The sequence below is a fragment of the Pogona vitticeps genome, chromosome 2, assembly GCF_051106095.1.
Source record: "Pogona vitticeps strain Pit_001003342236 chromosome 2, PviZW2.1, whole genome shotgun sequence".
Classification (NCBI taxonomy): domain Eukaryota; kingdom Metazoa; phylum Chordata; class Lepidosauria; order Squamata; family Agamidae; genus Pogona; species Pogona vitticeps.
The window spans coordinates 19,195,350-19,215,173 of NC_135784.1; the positions used below are offsets into that span (position 1 = coordinate 19,195,350).

Genomic DNA, 19,824 nt, shown 5'->3' on the forward strand with positions numbered 1-19,824 from the left:
CTTGAACTTGTTATGTTTTATGTTGTAAGCCGCCTACAGTGGTCGAAATGACTAGATATTTATTTATTTATTTATTTATTTATTTATTTGATTTCTATCCCGCCTATCTGGTCTTATTCGACCACTCTAGGCAGGATATGATGATGATGATGATTAAATAAATAAATAAATTGCAGCAAATTGCTACTAATTACCAAGTGAGTAGCTGGGATACCTCTCTGTACAGCCAGGTGCATGAACGGAGGACTATTCAGAGATTAAAATGGCAAACCGGTAACTGCTGATGATTCACGGCTGCAATTCACATCTTTACTCTTAACGTGAGCATAACTCACCAAGAGGATTCTGGCTGCTAATTCCTTATTCTGCGCAACTCTTTAGAGATTCACATTCTTTCCAGTTCACCAACAGCCATTTTGGGTTTAGATTTCTCTGAAACTCGAATAGGTTCATCCAACAAGACACCAGTGCCGAAGTATTCAAAGCAGAGGCCAATTCTGACTATTCAGCAGTAATGCTTTGCATCAGGAGTTAGAAAAAACTTATCCTGAATGTGCTGTGAGTTATTTTCTATTCCCATGAACTGAGGGGTGGGGTTGATGTTAGAGTTTGAGTTCAACGTGATCTTCTTTGTTTTTCCGGAATCTAATCAAAATCCCACTCTTTCCCAGTATGGAGTTAACCTTCTGATGACTGGAATATGTCCCCTGGGCATCCTGGCATTGCCGCTCACCAAAACCTGTTGTGGAGTGTATTTCATCCAACATTTAACATTGGCAAAGACAAAACAGTGCTCTAAGGTCAAAAAGCCATAGGTTTCATGGGACATTTTCCCCTCAGGCAGAAAAAGAAATATCAGACTCTGCCCAGAATCCATTGTATTTAGGCCAGGAACTGACAGAGTGTCCCATTACCACAAAACCTGTGATGCAGTGCTTAAATTGCTGCAGTACAGCCAAAACTGTGGTCACAACCCAGGGTTCTTCAATTCCAGGTAGCAGCTCAAGGTTAACTCAGCCTTTTATCCTTCCGAAGTTGGTAAAATGACTACCCAGCTTGCTGTGGGGGCAATGTGTAGCCTGTATAATTAACTATGGGGCGCTATATATGCAACACACCTTGCTGTCTCTTTTTTTAAAATCCATTGTACTGGACTACCTGAACTCTCTTAATGGTACACAAAACATTTACACACTTATTTGTGTGGTTCCTCTCCTTTATTGAGTCTCTGGTGACACACAATATGTGGAATATGAACCATTAACAAAACATTTCCCAGGCTACTGGGATTTGAAGCTTTTCTTTCCTATATCGATTCTCTGATGGCCCACAAAGTGTAAATTCTGAGCTAAACATTTCCACCCACCAGGCATTTGTACATTTTCCACTCTACACAGACTCTCTGGTGCCTCATAATTTGTGAATTCCTAGCAAAACATTTTCCACACTGCTGGCATTTGTGTGGTTTCTCTCCTGTGTGAACTTTCCTATGTCTCACAAGTGATGAACTGTGAGCAAAATATTGCCCACACTCACAGCATTTGTGTGGTTTCTCTCCTGTGTGAACTTTTTTATGTCTCAGAAGGTGTGATTTTTGAACAAAACATTTCCTACACTCGTGGCATTTGTGTGGTTTCTCTCCTGTGTGAACTTTCTTATGTCTCACAAGTGATGAACTGTGAGCAAAATATTGCCCACACTCAAGGCATTTGAATGGTTTCTCTCCTGTGTGGACTTTCTTATGTATCACAAGCGATGAACTGTGAGCAAAATATTTCCCACATTCTTCACATTTGTATGCTTTCTCGCCTGTGTGGACTCTCTTATGCCTGAAAAGCTGTGAATTCCAAGGAAAAGATTTTTCACACTCCTTACATTTGTATGGATTCTCTCCTGTATGGACAATGTTATGTTTCACAAGCTGTGAATTCCAAGCAAAACATTTCCCACACTCAAGGCATTTGTAAGGTTTCTCTCCTGTGTGGACTCTCTTATGCCTCAAAAGGTCTGAATTCTGAGCAAAACATTTCCAACAGTCAAGGCATTTGTAAGGTTTCTCTCCTGTGTGGAGTCTCTTATGCCTCAAAAGGTCTGAATTCTGAGCAAAACATTTCCAACAGTCAAGGCATTTGTACGGTTTCTCTCCTGTGTGGACACTCTTATGCCATATAAGATGTGGTTTCTGAGCAAAACATTTCCCACATTCTTCACATTTGTATGGTTTCTCTCCTGTGTGGACTTTCTTATGACTCAGAAGGTATGATGTTCGAGCAAAACATTTCCCACATTCCTCACAGTTGTATTGTCTCTCTCCTGTGTGGAGTTTCTTATGTCTCAGATATTGTGATTTTTGAGCAAAACCTTTCCGACACACCTGGCATTTGAACAGATTCTCTCCTGCGTGGATTGTCTCATGCTTTACAAGCAGTGAACTGTGAGTAAAACATTTCCCACATTCTTCACATTTGTATCGGTTCTCCCCTGTGTCTACTTTCTTAGGCTTCACAAGCGGTGACTTATGAGTAGAATGTTTCCCAAATTCCTGGCATTTGTACAGTTTCTCTCTTGTGTGGACTCTGTCATGGTTCACAAGCTGTGAATTTGAACCAAAGGACTTCCCACACTCCTCGCATTTGTAGGCTTTCTGTCCTGTGTGGAAACTCCTATGTCTCACAAAGGGTAACTTACAATTCCCAGACACTTCGTCTATGAACTGTTTTTTTGCAGTGTGGATCCTTTTGTGACGCATCAGCGCTACCTTTGTGGCAAAATGTTTTCTACAAAGAAGGCATTTGTATGACTTCTCCTGAAGACAACTCTGTCCTTCTGTGTTGGTTTTCTGTTGTCTGGCAAGCTCTAATTTGTGCATAAAATTCTTTCCATATTTGGGACACCTAATTTTCTCCCTCAAGCAATCTGTAAAGAAGGATAAATACAGAAATGATTAAACTGTAGAGAGAGACAAATCTACTCTATACTTGTACTTTTCTTCAGGGGCACTAGGTGACTACATTATACTCTTCAGTTTGCCGACTCCTAACCGAGCACAGCAGAGGGATAAAACTGACAGTGGACCCTTGGAATGTGCAACAGGTACAGTAAACAGTAGTTTCATGGGGAGTTCATCAGGGGAAGCCAAATAGGAGACCCCTAATAATTTTTTAATACAGTGGTGCCTTGCATAGCGAGGTTAATCCGTTCCGGATTAACCCTCGCTATGTGAAAACATCGCTGAACGGAACGGGGAAAGCCATTGGAACGCATTAAACTTAGTTTAATGTGTTCCAATAGGCTCCAAAACTCACCATTCAGCGAAGTTTTCCTATGGCCGGCAGACATTTTCACGCCCTCGGTAAGCGAGGGGAGGGCGCAAAAACGCTGCGCGCTGCCATTTCGGGGCTTCCGGCGGCCATTTTGGAGCCGCCGAACAGCTGATCCGCGGCTTCGTTTTGCGAAGATCGGTAAGCGAAACGCTTACCGATCTTCGCAAAGCAATTTTTGGCCATAGGGGCCATCGGTATGCGATCGCATTTGCGATTGCAAAAATGTCCTCGCTATGCGGATTTGTCGTTCTACGGTGCGCTCCTTAAGCGAGGCACCACTGTACTTTAAAATAATGTATTGCTTCTATTTATAATTTTTTATTAGTGGCTTTCCAAGCAGCCTTTATGACAAACAAAACAAAGGAAAACGTCTTCAGAGACAAACAGATGAAAGCCACAAGGTAACACTGACTTTGGAGAGAAGAGACACTTCAGTGGTGGTGACCTGCAGCATGTGTGCAATGTCTGTCTTTGTGGCAGAGAAAGAAAAAGCATACACATGCAGCAAGTGCAAAACGATTGGGCTTTTGGAAGGAAAAGTGAGCACTGGAGAAGCGAGAGGCTTGGCTTAAAAGTAGAAGCGAAGATGAAGAGCACTATTGACAGACCTCTGGAGCAGCAGCAGCATTCATGGCAGGGGCAATGAAGCAAAGCAAAAAGCAAAGCGTGCTGCTTATATACCCCCCCCCCCCAGCGAGCTGGGTACTCATTTTACCGACCTCGGAAGGATAGAAGCCTGAGTCAACCTTGAGCCGGCTACCTGGGATTTGAACCCCAGGTCGTGAGCACAGTTTTAGCTGCAGTACAGCGGTTTAACCACTGCGCCATGAAGGTGGAAGAACAGCAAGAGAAAGCAGTGGAGGAGGATGCTGAGAAGACAACAGACATAGCACAGGAAGCATCAGTCATGGAAAAGTTAGGATGAGTGAGAAGGACCCTGGAATTGTCATAGATCACGAGCTGAACATCACTGTTGGTTCAATCTGGGGGGAAAAAGCTGTTTTAGGATTCATTAACAAAACCCATGATTTTCTACCCCGCCCATTCAAGACTGGTTAGGTGTCATCTAGAGCACTGTGTCTGGACACCGCACTTTAAGAAGGATGCCGACCAGAGGAACAAATGTGCCCATGTGACACGAGGGTGGAGCGCAGCAACCCATCACAGCAGGAAAGGCTAGTAGGGCTGTCTTCCCGTTTCATTGTTGACTTTAGATTTCCCTCAAATTAAAATTCTATGAAGACCTACAACACCTTCTAGAACTAACACAATAGAAAGATGTGCTTCTAACTACAGGCGACTGAAATTCTAAAGTAGGGAGTCAAAAGATAAACGGAACAACAGGAAAGTTTGGCCTTGGAGTTCAAAATGAAGGAGGGCAAAGGCTAATAGAGTTTTGTCAAGAGAACAAGCTGGTGATCACAAACACTCTTAAAAGATCACGCTGTTAATATGCCAGCAAGTTTGGAAAACTCAGCAGTGGCCAGAGGATTGGAAAAGATGAGTCTACATCTCAATCGCAAAGAAGGGCAGTGACAAAGAATGCTCCAACATTTGAACTCATTTCACACGCTAGCAAGGTTATGCTCATAATTCTACAAGGTAGGCTTCAGCAGTATGTGGACTGAGAACTCCCAGAAGTAGAAGCTGGATTTTGAAGGGGCAGAGGAAATAGAGACCAAATTGCTAACATGCGCTAGATGATGGAGAAAACCAGAGAGTTCCAGAAAAAACATCTACTTCTGCTTCATTGAGTACGCAAAAGCCTTTGACTGTATGGACCACAGCAAACTATGACGAATCCTTAAAGTAATGGGAGTGCCTGAGCACCTTATCTATCTTCTGAGAAATCTCTATGTGGGACATGAAGCAACAGTTAGAACCGGATATAGAACAACTGATTGGTTCAATATTGGGAAAGGAGTATGACAAGGCTGTATATTCTCTCCCTGGTTATGCAATTACATCATGTGAAAGGCTGAAGTGGAGGAATCCCAAGGTGGCATTAAGATTGCTGGAAGAAAAATCAACAACCTCAGATATGCAGAAGATGAGAATATGGTGGAAGAAAATGAGGAGGAATTCAAGAACCTCTTAATGAGGGTGAAAGAGGAGAGCGCAAAAAATGGTCTGAAGTTCAACATAAAAAAAACTAAGATCATAGCAATTCGTCCCATCACCTCCTGGCAAATAGAAGGGGAACATATTTACTTTCTTGTGCTCCATGATCACTGCAGATGGTGACAGCAGCCACGAAATTAAAAGACACCTGCTTCCTGGGAGGAAAATGATGACAACACTAGAAAGCATCTTAAAAAGCAGAGACATCACCTTGCCGACAAAGGTCCACATAGTAAAAGCTATGGTTTTTCCAGTAACGATGTGAGAGCTGGATGATAAAGAAGGCTGACCATTGAAGAATTGATGCTTTTGAATTGTGGTGCTGGAGGAGACGCTTGAGAGTCCATTGCAACGAGAACAAACCTATCCATTTTGAAGGAAATCAACCCTGAGTGCTCACTGGAAGGACAGATCCTGAAGCTGAGGCTCCAATACTTGGGCCATCTCATGAGAAGAGAAGACTCCCTGGAGAAGACCCAGATGTTAGGAAAGTGTGAAAGCAAGAGAAGTTAAAGGATGAGATGGTTGGACAGTGTCATCGAAGTGACCAACCTGAATTCGACCCAACTCCGGGAGGCAGTGGAAGACAGGAGGGCCTGGCGTGCTCTGGTCCATGGGGGTCACAAAGAGTCAGACACGACGTAATGACTAAACAACACCAAAAACAGTTCTGAGCGGTATGTAAACAATGAAGAATTCCAGAGAACTTTAAAACTTGTTCATTCTTCTGGCGTTTTCGTATGTTTCAATAAAGGTATAGCCCATCTATACCACCTCCTTTTCCAGGTACCAGCCAGTACCCAGAGAAGCAGACACAGTTTCTGTAACTCAGCAGGATTGCATTTCTACTTTCTAGACTTTGTATTTCTGACATATTTCCCATTCAACTGGGGGTACAAAAGAAAAGAAAAGAAGGAATGCAGCATTCTCAGTTCTCCTTATCATATATTAACATTCACTTTTAGCTAATCTAAAACAGGGCTGGGAGGTGTCTGTTTTAGTCTGTATTTCTCATTCTGAACCAGAACTTACTTTTAAAATGCAGTTAAAATAATTACAAACAAGCAAAATAATTACAATACAGCATGTCCCTAAAAGCGCCTGTCCTTGGGAGTGAGATTACTAAATCATCCTGCCATCAGCAGGTAGCTTAGTCATGAATGCCCCCACAATTATGTTATGAATGAATATTCTCACCATAATTCCAGCTTCCCAAAGTTGCTAAACTGATGGGAGCTGGAGCCCAACATGTCTGGAGGGTTTCCTATTGCCCAGTCCAGCATTACAGATCACACAGTGGCTAGTATTAGTTGGGACATCAGTGCCACACAGGAGTGTTATAATTGCCATCACTGTAACTGCTCCTTACTGCATTCGTAACACCTGAGTTTATTAGCATCAGATGGGGAAAGAGGGGGCCTTACCGAGAGAGGAGACCGTTTGCCAGTTCTCCTCCATGACCTCCTGGTGGAGGGCCCTCTGGTCAGGATCCAGCAGCGCCCACTCCTCCTGAGTGAAGGACACGGCCACCTCCTCAAAGGCCACTGGAACCTACAAATGAAAAAAGAAATGAAGTTTCCCTCATTGGTTTCGTAAAGATAAGCTCAGCACAATGTGTCTGATGCTCCGAGAATCCTACAGAACTTTATAGACTTCAAGGGAAAATATCAGAAGCCTGTGTTCCTCACAGCTGGCATTGATCCCCAAAAGACTAAGACCAAAGGACTAGAGCATAGGTTCCCGTAGACCACTTGCCGACTTATTTGATTTCTATAGACCCCCTGCCTACCTAATATCGTCAATCCTATTTGCAATACACCCACGGTTACCATAAAATTTTACCAATACTTTTACGAACTTACATATGAATGTAGCACACCACAATACAGAGAGTATATAGTACCTAATTATGAAATATTATGTAAACAGAATCTGTGCTTGGTGTAATTACAGATCGCCTAAATATGAATTATGATGTGGCTAATGGGATCGCCTCAAGTAGACCCCCCCATTTACATCTCGTGCATCCCCAGTTTTTTTTTTCTCTGACGTGGACCCCCTGCAAGTCTAAACTGACCCCTGGGGGTCCTTATAGACCACCTTGGGGAACCTATAGACTAGAGGAATCTTTTGCACCCTGTACCAGTGACTCCCTTCTCCCGGATATCCTTTTTTAAAATGCATAGAAAATATAAATAAGTATTCTAACAAAACTTAATATGATGGTTTACATCGTAAGAATAAAACTGCAGCTAAGGTATTACAAATACTTGATTTAAAAAGTACTACAAGATATATTAAATAATGTAGAAAAATCTCAGCAAACTACATCTATGTACGTATCTTAGAGTAGACTATGTAATTAATAAAGTATAGAATAAGCAATTAAAAATCACGTCAGCATATAATAAAGAGTCTGACCCACCCCCCAGCAGAGTTTAGTTCAAATTACCATCTTCTCTGGTAATCTATGGCTCCCTGCTCCATGTTTTTTTTCCTAGCCTCCAATTATATCATTATCTTTTTGTCCATTATTTATAAACAACTGTAAATATTCCCTTCTGCCGAGCAGTAAGATACAGGGTCTTGACTCACTATGAAAATTATTTATAGTATTATTTAGTATATTGCTTTTACAACTCCTGTAAAATACAATTCATGTAAATCAGATTCTGACAAGCTGCCACCAGGATGACGAGTGTTATTATTTTGGCTAAAAGTTGCTAAAATAGGTTACATTGCATGTAAGTGACCTAGGTGCAATTTTATTAGGTAGGGAAATGCTATGGGCCTAAATTACAGGTGGGCTAATTAAACAAACAATCAAGATGTTGCTCAATCGTTTACTTTCGTGTAGGACTGCCAAGCATGAAAGGGATTCTTTTACAAGGCCATGTTCTCATTCGGTGACCTTGCTTCCAGACTCGGCCGGGGAGCTGACTAATTGGTATGCAATGACTTTGCATAAATTGTTCTTTAAACCTCATTCTGAAGATATAGTAATACAGTGCAGATTTTCAGGACTGCATTTTCTGCAACACCCTGAATCACTTTAAGACTCTATACATTCAAAATTTCATATCCTGACAGCTAAAGCCAAGAGAACGATTAAAGAGAAGTGACTGGATCTCTTATTGTTTCTAATTCATGAATGACTTTTACAGCCTTACCACTGGAGGACAAGTTTACCAAAGGCTGCTATTCCACCTTGGCCACGTGCTCCCTTCCAGGAACGGAGGCCTATGAATCTCAGTCGCTGGGGAACGACTGGAGTGAAAGGCCTACCCACTGGCCATCGCTCTGATCCAGCACAGCTCCTCATACTCCTCCCTAAACTCTCCCAGAAGAAAACAGAGGGAGAGAGATGAATTCAGATAATTGACCAGTTTTTAAAATGGAAGAGAAACAAAATTCTTCCCTATTGGCAACAGCCCGATAAATGAGAAGTGCTATTCCCTGCACAGAGAGGGCGTTATTTTACCAGAATGCTATATATGCTTTCAGGACGTTTTCCTTAAAAAGAATTGGCCAGACTCATTGAGGGCTAAAATGGTTACACAGGGATTCATATAGATCAAGTGCCGTTTAAGTGCCTTCTATGTACCTGATCTGGTTTGACTCCATTGGAAGGAACAGATGGAGGAATACTTCTGGCTGGCTTCCTTTCAAGCCCTGTGGGAGACAAAGGGGGAAGAAAACCAGTCGCATAAGCTTCTCTTAGAGTAACATCATAATCCTAGAAATGCTCTCTAAATAAAAAGCCCTGGTTCCCATACTAAAAGATGTGCTCAGTCACGAAAGTGTTTGAGAATAAAATGCCAAGGGGCCTAACAAGGATTATTTATATATTTTATTTTATTTTATTTTATTTTATTTTATTTTATTTATTTATTTATTTATTTAATTTATTTACTTATTTATTTATTTATTTTATTTATTTTATTTATATCCCGCCTATCTAGTCAATAGACCACTCTAGGCGGCTCACAACAGGGGTCCAACAATAACTAAAAACGAATTTACAAAAAAGAAAACTTTCAACCATGAAATTATAAACTAAGAAAAAGAAAAAAGGAAAATCAGGATTAGCTAAGGGGGGGTGGGGGGAAGGCCTGCCGAAACATCATTGTCTTTAATTGCTTTTTAAAAATATCCAGCGAGGGGGCCGCGCGAATGTCCGGGGGAAGGTTGTTCCAGAGGCGAGGAGCCACCGCCGAGAAGGCCCGATTTCTTGTCTTCTCCTTCCGGGCCTCCCTCGGCGTTAGGCTCCTCAACCTCACCTCCTGGCTCACGCAAGTGACCCGGGTAGAACTTGGTGGGAGTAGGCGTTCCGCCAAATATCGAGGCCCTAAACCGTTTAGGGCTTTATACGTGAGCATCAACACCTTGAAGTCGATGCGGAATCGGATGGGCAGCCAGTGCAATGCAGCCAGAGTGGGCGAGATATGTTGGAATTTTCTCACCCCACTAAGGAGTCTGGCCGCCGCGTTCTGCACCACCTGAAGTTTCCGCAGCAGCCTCAAAGGTAGCCCCACGTAGAGCGCATTACAGTAGTCTAATCTTGAGATTACGAGCGCGTGCACCAAAGTGGTGAGCGCCCCAACATCAAGATAGGGCCGCAGCTGGGCCACCCGCCTAAGATGGTAAAAGGCGGTTCGGACCACCGACGTCACCTGGAATTCCATAGTGAGCGCTGGGTCAAGATGGATTCCCAAGCTGCGGACCCCATCCTTGGTGGGAAGGGTCACCCCCCCAAAAGAGAGGGAGTTTCCCAAGTTCCCGACTGTGGGGGCACCCACCCTTAGTACCTCCGTCTTGTCCGGGTTCAGCCTCAGCCCGTTCTCCTGCATCCATTGCAGTACGGTCCCCAGGCAGCGCTGAAGGGACAGAACGGCTTCTCCTGCGGTAGGTGGAAAGGAGATGTAGAGCTGAGTATCATCGGCATACTGATGACACCGGGCTCCACACCCCCTGATGACCCCACCCAGCGGCCTCATATAGATGTTAAACAGCATTGGGGAGATGATCGACCCCTGTGGGACCCCACAATTGAGGCACCACGGGGCCGAGACGCTCTCCCCAAGCTGCACTCTCTGGGGGCGGTCCTCCAAGACGGAACGGAGCCAAGCCAATGCGAGGCCACCAATTCCCAACTCGGAGAGCCTCCCCAGGAGGATACCGTGGTCAATGGTATCAAAGGCCGCTGAGATGTCGAGGAGGACCAGCAGGGACACTTTGCCCCGGTCAGCCTCCCTCAGTAGGTCATCACACAGGGCGACCAATGCCGTTTCTGTGCCATGGCGCGGCCTGAAGCCCGACTGAAATGGACTGAAATGGATCCAGGGCATCTGTTTCATACAGGTGCGCTTGAAGCTGATCGGCCACCACCCTCTCCACCACCTTACTTAGGAAAGAAACATTGGCGATGGGCCTGTAATTACCAATCTCGTCCACCGCCAAACTTGGTTTCTTCCTGATGGGCCTAATGAGTGTCTCCTTGAGGGCAGATGGAAATCTGCCCTCAAGGAAAGACCCATTAATTATTACGGTGGCCCATTCCGTATTTATTTATTTAATTTATATCCCCGCCTATCTGGTCGGTTAAGACCACTCTAGGCGGCTAATAGCATAAAAATAGAACAATATATATATATAAAACTATTTTACATAAAAATAGACATAATAGAATAGACGAATAGAAGGGAGAAAGAGAAAAAATGTTTAAGGAAAAAAACTGAATAAAAGACTTTTCTCCAACACTTATCAAAACAAAAACTCAGGATGATGGTGAAGGAGATAGAAGATGTGGTGACAAACATTCTGGACCCACTGCATTAGGGTGTGGGAGACAAGGACTCAGATGATCCCATTCTGCTCTACACTGAACCATAAAACCTACAGGGTGACACGGAGCCATTGAGCATCTCTCAGCCTGACCTCCCTCACAGGTAGTTGTACTGAGGAGGAGGTGATGAGGAAGATGGCTGTGAGCATCTGTGAACAAGGATCGTTTGAAGAAATTAAACGGGAAAGTGAGCTGTTCTCTCCTTTTTCTTCAGATGGAAGAGATCAACAGAGAACCAAGTGTTTTAATTAAAGGAATTCAAAATATGAAGGTGGTTGAGGGTTTTTCGGGCTCTTTGGCTGAGGAAGAACAACCATCAGATCCGGCTGTGAAAATATGAAGTTGACACCGGGCCAAAACATGGAAGGAGAATAGAGGAGAAGGGTGGGAGAGAAACAACCGATAGCTGAGAGTCTCATAGTGATGGAGGAATGGGAGGAAAAAGCAGGAATAGGAGAAATCTGGGGGTCATTAGCAAATTTAGCAGCCGTAGAGGAGGAAGAAAAAAAGAAGTTGGAAAAAGAAAAAAGAGAGAGTGAAAGTCTCTTTTTAGGAACAGTTCCAACAGGGATAGAAATTCAATAGGGAGAGATGGATCCTTTAGAATGGACGGTATAGGTTTACCCACGTGGGAAGGGTCCTTGGAAGAGGGTGGTATGCCCTGAACCTATTAACGGAAATGCCAACCGAACAACATAAAATGTTACTAAAACAAGTAATGAAGAAAGCGGAGGGAAGTGGGAATGGAAAGCCAATAGAGACAGGTGGAAATATCAAGAATGCCAGTAGCCGGGCCAGCTCCCATTCACAGGCAGAAGATGGGACCAGAGGACGATCCAGAGGCATACTTGCCCACGTTTGAGAGATTGGCCACCGCGGCAGGATGAAGTACATAAAGAACTAAAGAGTATGTCCCCAATTCACCCTACCCAAAAAGGGCAAATTCAAAAGAATACACCGGCCCTCTTCTTCTTTCACAGGAGGAAAAACACACAACCACCAAGCATTCCTCCTTACCTATCAAGGGAGCACCTCCCTCATTGCCCTGATGGGTCTCTTGATGCTCGGGGCTCTGTCTGGCGCTGAGTGGAGATTTCTGTGTTGCCTGGAAATCAGACTGATCTTCTACTGAGAGACTTCTTATCTGAAGATCCATGACAAGGAAGAAGACAGAAAAACAGAAGCAAATATGTCAGTGGATGGGGCTGGGACTTAGCACATAGCAGACATCAGATCCCCAGATTTTCTCAAGTGGAAACATGAGTGATTGGCAGAATTTCAAGGATTTCCTTGCACATTTCCTTGACCCCTTAAAACAGCCATGGATATCCTTGTGGCCTCAAATCAGCAAAAGGCAATGAACTCTTCCACTGCACCTGATATAATGCTGAACTGGGTGTCGTGCCAATGGCAGACAAAACCTTGAAATTTCATTAGAAAACTGAGCACATGGGGATGCACCCTGTTTTAAGCTGGTAGAGTATCTCCACATGTTGAGGATGGAGATTCTGTCTCAAAATATGATGCATGTGGACAACACCTCTTCCTTTCAAGGACCGCATGGGATGTGGGTAGCTACTGCCAGCAAACAAACCTAACATAGAAGCAAGAACGGCTGTGGACTGCCCACTTCCGACTCTGAATCCCCCAGCGTTATTTGCTCTCACCTCTTCCTGATTTTGGTTTTCTGCATGACTCACACTCAGGAAAGCTTCTGCCAGGGCCACCGCCTGCGAAGTGGTCTCTGCTCCACATTCTCTCACCCAGCACGACATCTCCAGGGGGAGGATGGTCAGGAACTGCTCCAGGATCACCAGGTCCAGGATCTGAGCCGTGGTATGCTGCTCCGGCTTCAGCCACTGACGGCAAAGAGAATAGAGTTGGGTGCAGGCCTTTCGAGGACCATCAGCCTCCTCGTAGGAGAATTTCCTGAAGGGTTGGCACTTTGATCCAGGCATCTCTTCACCAAAGACCTAAAGCACTGCAAAGCAAAGATATTTCCATGTTGGCATAGGAAATGCAATATACAACAGCAACCAACCAAGTCTCATCTCCAAAAGAAAGGCAGGAGAAGCCCAAGGCTGAGAGCCGCAGACCAAGGGGCCATTACAACATCAAAAGGATAGTTCCCACAATAAATAGATCTTTTGGTTGTATTTGTTCTCCATTCATTAAGCTTCTCTCTCAGTCCAAGAGATATTCATGTCACCAGCATTTTGTATTTAGGAGTCTAGGGGCCAAGTAACTCAGTGCATAGATTCTTGAACTTTACACATTCTTGGGAATCTGGCACTAGCATTTAATTTTTGATAGTCTTTGTTCTACATTTAGTTACAAAAGAAATGAATGTATCTTATAGCCCTGTTCCCTGTATTTGAGAGGTGGAAAGCCTCAGGAGATGAAGGTTCTATTCCGAACTATCTCAGCTTGGAGCTGCATCGCTAGAAAAAAAAATCCTGGTTCCAGAGACCTCATACTTTCCCCCCTTGTCCAGTATTAATTAAACACCTCTGGATTCCCCTTTAAATCCTCTCTCCAATATGTAAAGAATAACAATCTCTTCCTCTACTTCTCATGCAGTCAGTGCTAAAGAAGAGCAAGAGGTCCACAACAGTTAGCAGATGATGGGGGTGGTTGGTGGGGTGATGAAGCGGCCATGACAGTCTCTCACTCCCCTGGTCCCTTTCCCTTTCCAGAATAAACGATACTCGCCTCCCTCTCCCCCCCTTTTTGACCATCGAGTCCACAGGCTGCGGAGGTTGTTTCCAAAGCCTCGCCCTTAAAAAAAGCCTCCTCCTGGCTGGTGCACGTGCAGACTTTTGGGGGGGAAATAAAACTTCTTTTTCCCCTCTTTCCTGTCACGTGCCTGAAGCCGAGCCAGACTCCTGGCAGGGATAGAAAGGGACTCATCCAGTCTCCTCCCTGAGCGCCTGGAGGAGCCCCGTTTGTCTCCACCTTTTGTCTTGTGGCCTCTGGCAGCTCCTGTTCTCGGTCACAATGGGGGGGGGGATCCCTGGATCACAAAGGGGGATCCCTGACCGGCCACGTCATTGGCTCCTTGCTAAAAGCCTCCTGAAGAGGGTGGGAGGGGGGCTTGTCTTGGCAGCTGGCTAAATTGTGGGAAGGAACTTGAAAAACAAACCTGAGATCCCATTCCCTCGGAATTGTTCCAGATATTTCATGTCCTTGACAAGGCAATCCTGGAAAGGTTTAATTTTGCAGCTGTTATTAGCAATGAAAACAGAAGAAAGCAGCAACTAGTGAAACACAGGGACATAAAGCTCAAGAATAAGCCATGTGGGGGGTCTTGATCTGGTTTGTATAAAACGTGGTGCTTTTGACACCACATTTCTGGCCCTCCTTTAAGTGATCATGAAGTCATTTTAACATTCCAACCAGCCATTGTTCACGATGGGAAGGAGAACACAGAAGGCGCCTATGTGCAAAGGAGACATATTTATTTTTATTTAAATTATACTTGTGAACATAACAGTCCCTCAAATAAGGACCAAATTTACCATAGCCATAACATTTTTTTGACTTACTTTGTTTTTTTCTTTCTTATAACTGTCATGCATGAGGGAACTAGATTTATTTTTTTCTGAATTTTTTTGATCTTTATATTCTTCTCTTAAGTTCCTCACAGTTTCTTGAAAATTTGATTTTGAGCAATGTTTAAAGATACAAAGACTTCCCTAGTACCTAGTTCCTGTCGTGATGTATGGAAGTGAGAGCTGGACCATAAAGAAAGCAGACCGCCGAAGAATTGATGCCTTTGAATTGTGGTGCTGGAGGAGGCTCTTGAGAATCCCCTGGACTGCAAGGAGAACAAACCTATCAGTTCTAAAGGAAATCAACCCTGAGTGCTCACTGGAAGGACAGATCCTGAAGCTGAGGCTCCAGTACTTTGGCCATCTAATGAGAAGAAAAGACTCCCTGGAAAAGACCCTGATGTTGGGAAAGTGTGATGGCAAGAGGAGAAGGGGACGACCGAGGATGAGATGGCTGGACAGTGTCTGCGAAGCAACCAACATGAACCTGACACAACTCCGGGAGGCAGTAGAAGACAGGAGGGCCTGGCGTGCTCTGGTCCATGGGGTCACGAAGAGTCGGACACGACTAAACGACTAAACACACACACACAGTACCTGTAATAGATAAAAATAAATATTGTAAAATGTTCATGTTGATTTATAACTCCTGTTCAATCCCATGTCCCCTGTCCCCTATCCCTACACCTAACCTATATATATATATTTAAAAAGCATGTTGAGGTTTCAATGACATGATAAATTCATTGAGCGTAATGGACATTACTTGTGAGTAGATATACACAGGATTGTTCGCTAAACTATATATATGACTGTCAAAAAAAGAGAGAAACAAACACTTCAAAAAATTGGCCAAGTGATGACAGAAAAAATCCTTTATTTAGTTTGTCATTTCAAAACCTACTTTTTTAAAACTGTAATGCTTAAATAGTTATTTATGTGTTGTTCATAGTTCTTATTTAAATGTGACTTGCTTAATTGATAAGTTTCATAGATGTGTGACTGGAAATATCATAAACATCTTTTACACTGAGCCTCGTGGCGTAGTGGTTAAAGCGCTGTACTGCAGCCAAAACTGTGCTCACGACCTGGGGTTCAATCCCAGGTAGCCGGCTGAAGGTTGACTCAGCCTTCTATCCTTCCGAGGTCGGTAAAATGAGGACCCAGCTTGCTGGGGGGGGGGGCAATGTGTAGCCTGCTTCATTAACCTGTAAACCGCCCACAGAGTGCTTGAAGCGCTATGGGGCGGTATATAAGCAGCACGCTTTGCTTTGCTTTGCTTTACATTCTCAAGCATTTGTTTAGCTGTCTCTTAATTCTTCATATAACTTAATTAAATATCTGTGAGACTGGTATATTACACACTTTGCAATTCAATCATTTTGTTCCCATTTCTTTCTTAACTAGTATGCGGCTTTTATTTTTCTATATAATTATCTAAAGTTTGTAAATCAATCTTCAGTATGTCAACCCACTGTCTATAATTCATCTTTGTTAATTCTGAAAGTTTACTACAGAATTCCTTGTTTCTGAAGTAAATCCATTTTTATGTAAGTTGGCCTCATTCAGTTTTGTTTACAGGGAGAATAAAATTCTGTATTTTTGTTGTGCTTCTTCTAAGTTACTACTTTATCTCCTAAACTCTGATTTACCTCAGAATCACACTTTCCTGAGAATTTTAACTCAGGCTGACTTCAGCTCTGCCTTCTTGACTGAGACTACTAAATTTATTTATTTTTTTAATTTATATGCTGCACACATAATATGGGATTTTTAGTTTTCTGTAGACTTTATTTCTCTGTGGACATTTCATATTTCTGTGGACTTTTATTTAATCTGAACCACCACATCAATCAGGGTTACTGTACTCTTGGTTACCACTCTCTGGGACTGCCATGAAGTGTACCGCCACAATCTGAGACAAAGTTACCACAATTTAGGAGACTGGACTTTGGGTCCATAACATTTTTGATGTTGCCTTTTTAGTTACAATAAAAAAGATAGAACCTCTAACTTGCGGGGTTTGCACACAGCAGTTTGAAGCACATTTATAAAAAGCCACTTAGTAGTTTAAAAATATATGTTCTCCCTGATGCCTGTTTGTGCCAGCAATTGATAGTCCAATAATTACTTGTGTCATTGTTATAATATAGACTTATTGACAGCTGTATTTTCTTCTCATGAATAACTAAACCACTCATCTTAAAACCATTATATTTCTAAGCCCTATCTGGCCCGATCAAATCCTGTCAATTACATCCTTAACCCTGTCAGCTCTATCCGCCCTCTTATGTGTTTGTCCCTCTGAGTCATTGTCTGAGCCTCCGTCACATATGGTCTGAGTGCAAGTCCCTAGCCTGTCTGACAAGATGTCTAACTGCCACTTGCCTTATATAGGCTGCCTGGCTGACTCTAGAGACATTCTGATTGGTCAGAATGCCATGCTATGCAAATACAGCATTCTGGTCCTATCTTGCAAAATACATTCAAATTCACACATACACAAATCCATACTGTGTTGTATAATTATATCTATCAACAATTTTGTTGCTCAGTGGTCTCATTTGTACTCACTGGAGCAACCGTTGAACTGGAAAGTGCAGTTTGTTTTCTTTTGTTTTTAATTAAATTCCTTTAGCTGTGCAGTAGAAGTGCAGCGATTCACAATACTGTAACAGAATAATTTAAACATGTGAACAGACCAGGCAGTAAGGTAACAACATGACTGCTTCCAACAACCGACTTCAACACACGTTAAGAAAGGGAACGAGGAGACTTAGCAGAGAGGAGAGGCTCTCTTTGAATTCTGCGGCAAGAGAGAACTCTTGTTTAGAGCTGGATAGACTGAGGGTCACCTCAACCCGGACTGATCCCTCCCAGCAACAAAAGCATTACCAAAAACACATTAAAAGCAGTAAGGCACAACTACTGTACTTATTTATTCCACCATCTCCAGTGGCCTTGGCCTACAGAAATCAACCAAGAAACCAAAAGGGGAAAATATAGTATAAAAGAGCAACAAATCAAGATGGCAGAAATGAGAAGATAAAGATTCAAAAGTATAATTCTCAATATAAACCTAACTGATCCACAATTATAAGGGGAGAATATCATGAAATGTCTCCCAGAAAAGCAAGGTTTTTATGTGCTTCCTGAATGTTGGGAGGGAAGGTGCCAGGTGTACCTCTGCAGGCGTAGTGAGGCCACCACAGGGAAGGCCCGGCACCTATGCCGTAGTTGTAGACGTCCTGGCATCCTTTGGGGTGGCCACGCACAGGATCAATGCCTGGTAGGTAAAAGTGGCCTTGAAAGTTGATCTGAGGAAGAGGTGCTCTGATGTATATAAACACCAGAGATGGGGAGGAACCGCTGCCTCGTGATGGTTCATCCCTTTGGATGAACAAGTAAGTCCGATGGCTGTCCCGGTTTTCCTGCCCAGCCTCTTCTGGTGGACACCGACTCAGAAGAGGAAGCGGGGTAAGGGAAGCCAGAATGTTAATTAAACATCTGTTAATCCAAAGCAAGGAACCAAGGTGAAGCAGCAGTTGGTGCCCATTGATCAGGTCCCACCTTTTCTTGAATGACCTCGTATCACAGAGTAATCTCTATCGGTAATACTTCAAATGGCTCCAGAGGGGTTTGGATGAACAGGTATGTCCAGGGGCTGACATAGAATAACAACATAACTCGTCTTCTTCTGCTGATCCCCCAGAGTGCCTCGGTGACCTTGGCCATGGCTGTCCTGAGAACTGACCAAGACCGGTCAAGCAGGCTCCTCCTTGCATTCCAAGAAAATAGGTTAAGACCTCTGCTGAGCAGGATGACAAGCATCTTCTGTTCATCTGATACCAAGGGTCAAGACTTGTTGCCTGTGACGGTCTATGGCTGAACATAAGTGCACTTGTGCATGTCCCACTTCTCTCTCTCTCTCTCTCTCTCTCTGTGACAGGAGACCAGGGGTGGCCTAGTACTGGATAAAGACCTAACGCTTGGTGCGTATCTGAGTGCCACAATGGGTGGAGGAGCCAGTATAAATCCATACAGGGGGACACCCTTTGGTTGTGAATATAGACCTGGAAGGCCTTGAGGGTCCAGCGGTCGGGAATGACTAAGAAAATATAAATCCACTTATGCACTAGTGACTGGCCATTCCAGGAGGACACTGGACACCCCACCAATAGCCCCCAAAGGGGCAATTCCAGTCCCTGGAAATTTTCCTCCCTGTCCCTTCAATGCTGGGCGAGAGAAGTCAGAGCCTTAGTTCATTATTAAGGAAGAAGCAAGTTATTGTGTTAAAAGGTTGATTGGAAAATATGATTAAAAGAAACCAAATATTAGCATTGAGTTTGGAAAGAAGATTGTGGCTGAACTTTATTGAGAGCAATGGGATCAAGGAATGGGAAACGTAGGGGTCTTCCAAGAAATTTTAGAATTGAAAGAAAAGGTAGATGGAAATAAGATAATGAAAGTGATAACAAGCAGAATTTATACAATATGAATAGAAGCAGGGAATCAACAAGAAGTACTTCAAGCGTTATGGTAATAGAATTTGGGAGAAGAGAGAAGTATCAAGGTGTGGAGGAATAGATGCGATAAAAGAATATTAAAGTGGATGGGGAAATGAGACTGTCAGTAAGGGAGGGAAAGTGTATTTTATTTCCGGAAGATCCTGGCGTGGGCATTTTCTGCATTATTGCGTGATTTTTGTGTATGTTTTCTTATTTTTAGTTAGTTGTATCTAATTTTATATTATGAGTTTAATAAGATAAATTGCAGCAAATTGCTACTAATTAACAAGTGAGTAGCTGGTATACCTCTCTATGCACCCAGCTGCATGAACTGATGATTATTCAGAGATTGGAATGGCAAACCGTTAACTAATGATTCACAGCTACAATTTACATCTTTACTCTTAATGTGAGCAAAACTCACCAAGAGGATTCTGGCTGCTAATTCCTTCTTCTGTGCAACTCTAAGAGATTCA

General features: G+C 43.3%; 1 protein-coding gene across 1 annotated transcript; it reads right to left on the reverse strand.

Moving 5' to 3' along the window:
• Nucleotides 1–1,195: 1,195 nt before the first annotated feature.
• Nucleotides 1,196–19,757, reverse strand: LOC110071673 (uncharacterized). Its single transcript, XM_078388115.1, has 7 exons — nucleotides 15,438–19,757; nucleotides 14,432–14,991; nucleotides 12,957–13,270; nucleotides 12,307–12,433; nucleotides 9,049–9,116; nucleotides 6,869–6,995; nucleotides 1,196–2,916 (listed from the first exon to the last, which is right to left on the reverse strand). The coding sequence occupies exons 3-7, from the start codon at nucleotides 13,245–13,247 to the stop codon at nucleotides 1,349–1,351; spliced, it is 2,181 nt and encodes a 726-aa protein (XP_078244241.1). The 5' UTR covers nucleotides 13,248–13,270; nucleotides 14,432–14,991; nucleotides 15,438–19,757; the 3' UTR covers nucleotides 1,196–1,348.
• Nucleotides 19,758–19,824: the final 67 nt, after the last annotated feature.

Coding starts and splice junctions, on each gene's coding strand:
- LOC110071673 (XM_078388115.1), bottom strand. CDS start 13,247: ATGCCTGGATCAAAGTGCCAACCCTTCAGGAAATTCTCCTACGAGGAG. Junction 9,117..12,306: donor GGGAGGTGCTCCCTTGATAG/GTAAGGAGGAAT, acceptor TGTCTCCCACAG/GGCTTGAAAGGAAGCCAGCC. Junction 6,996..9,048: donor ATGGAGTCAAACCAGATCAG/GTACATAGAAGG, acceptor TTTCATTTGTAG/GTTCCAGTGGCCTTTGAGGA.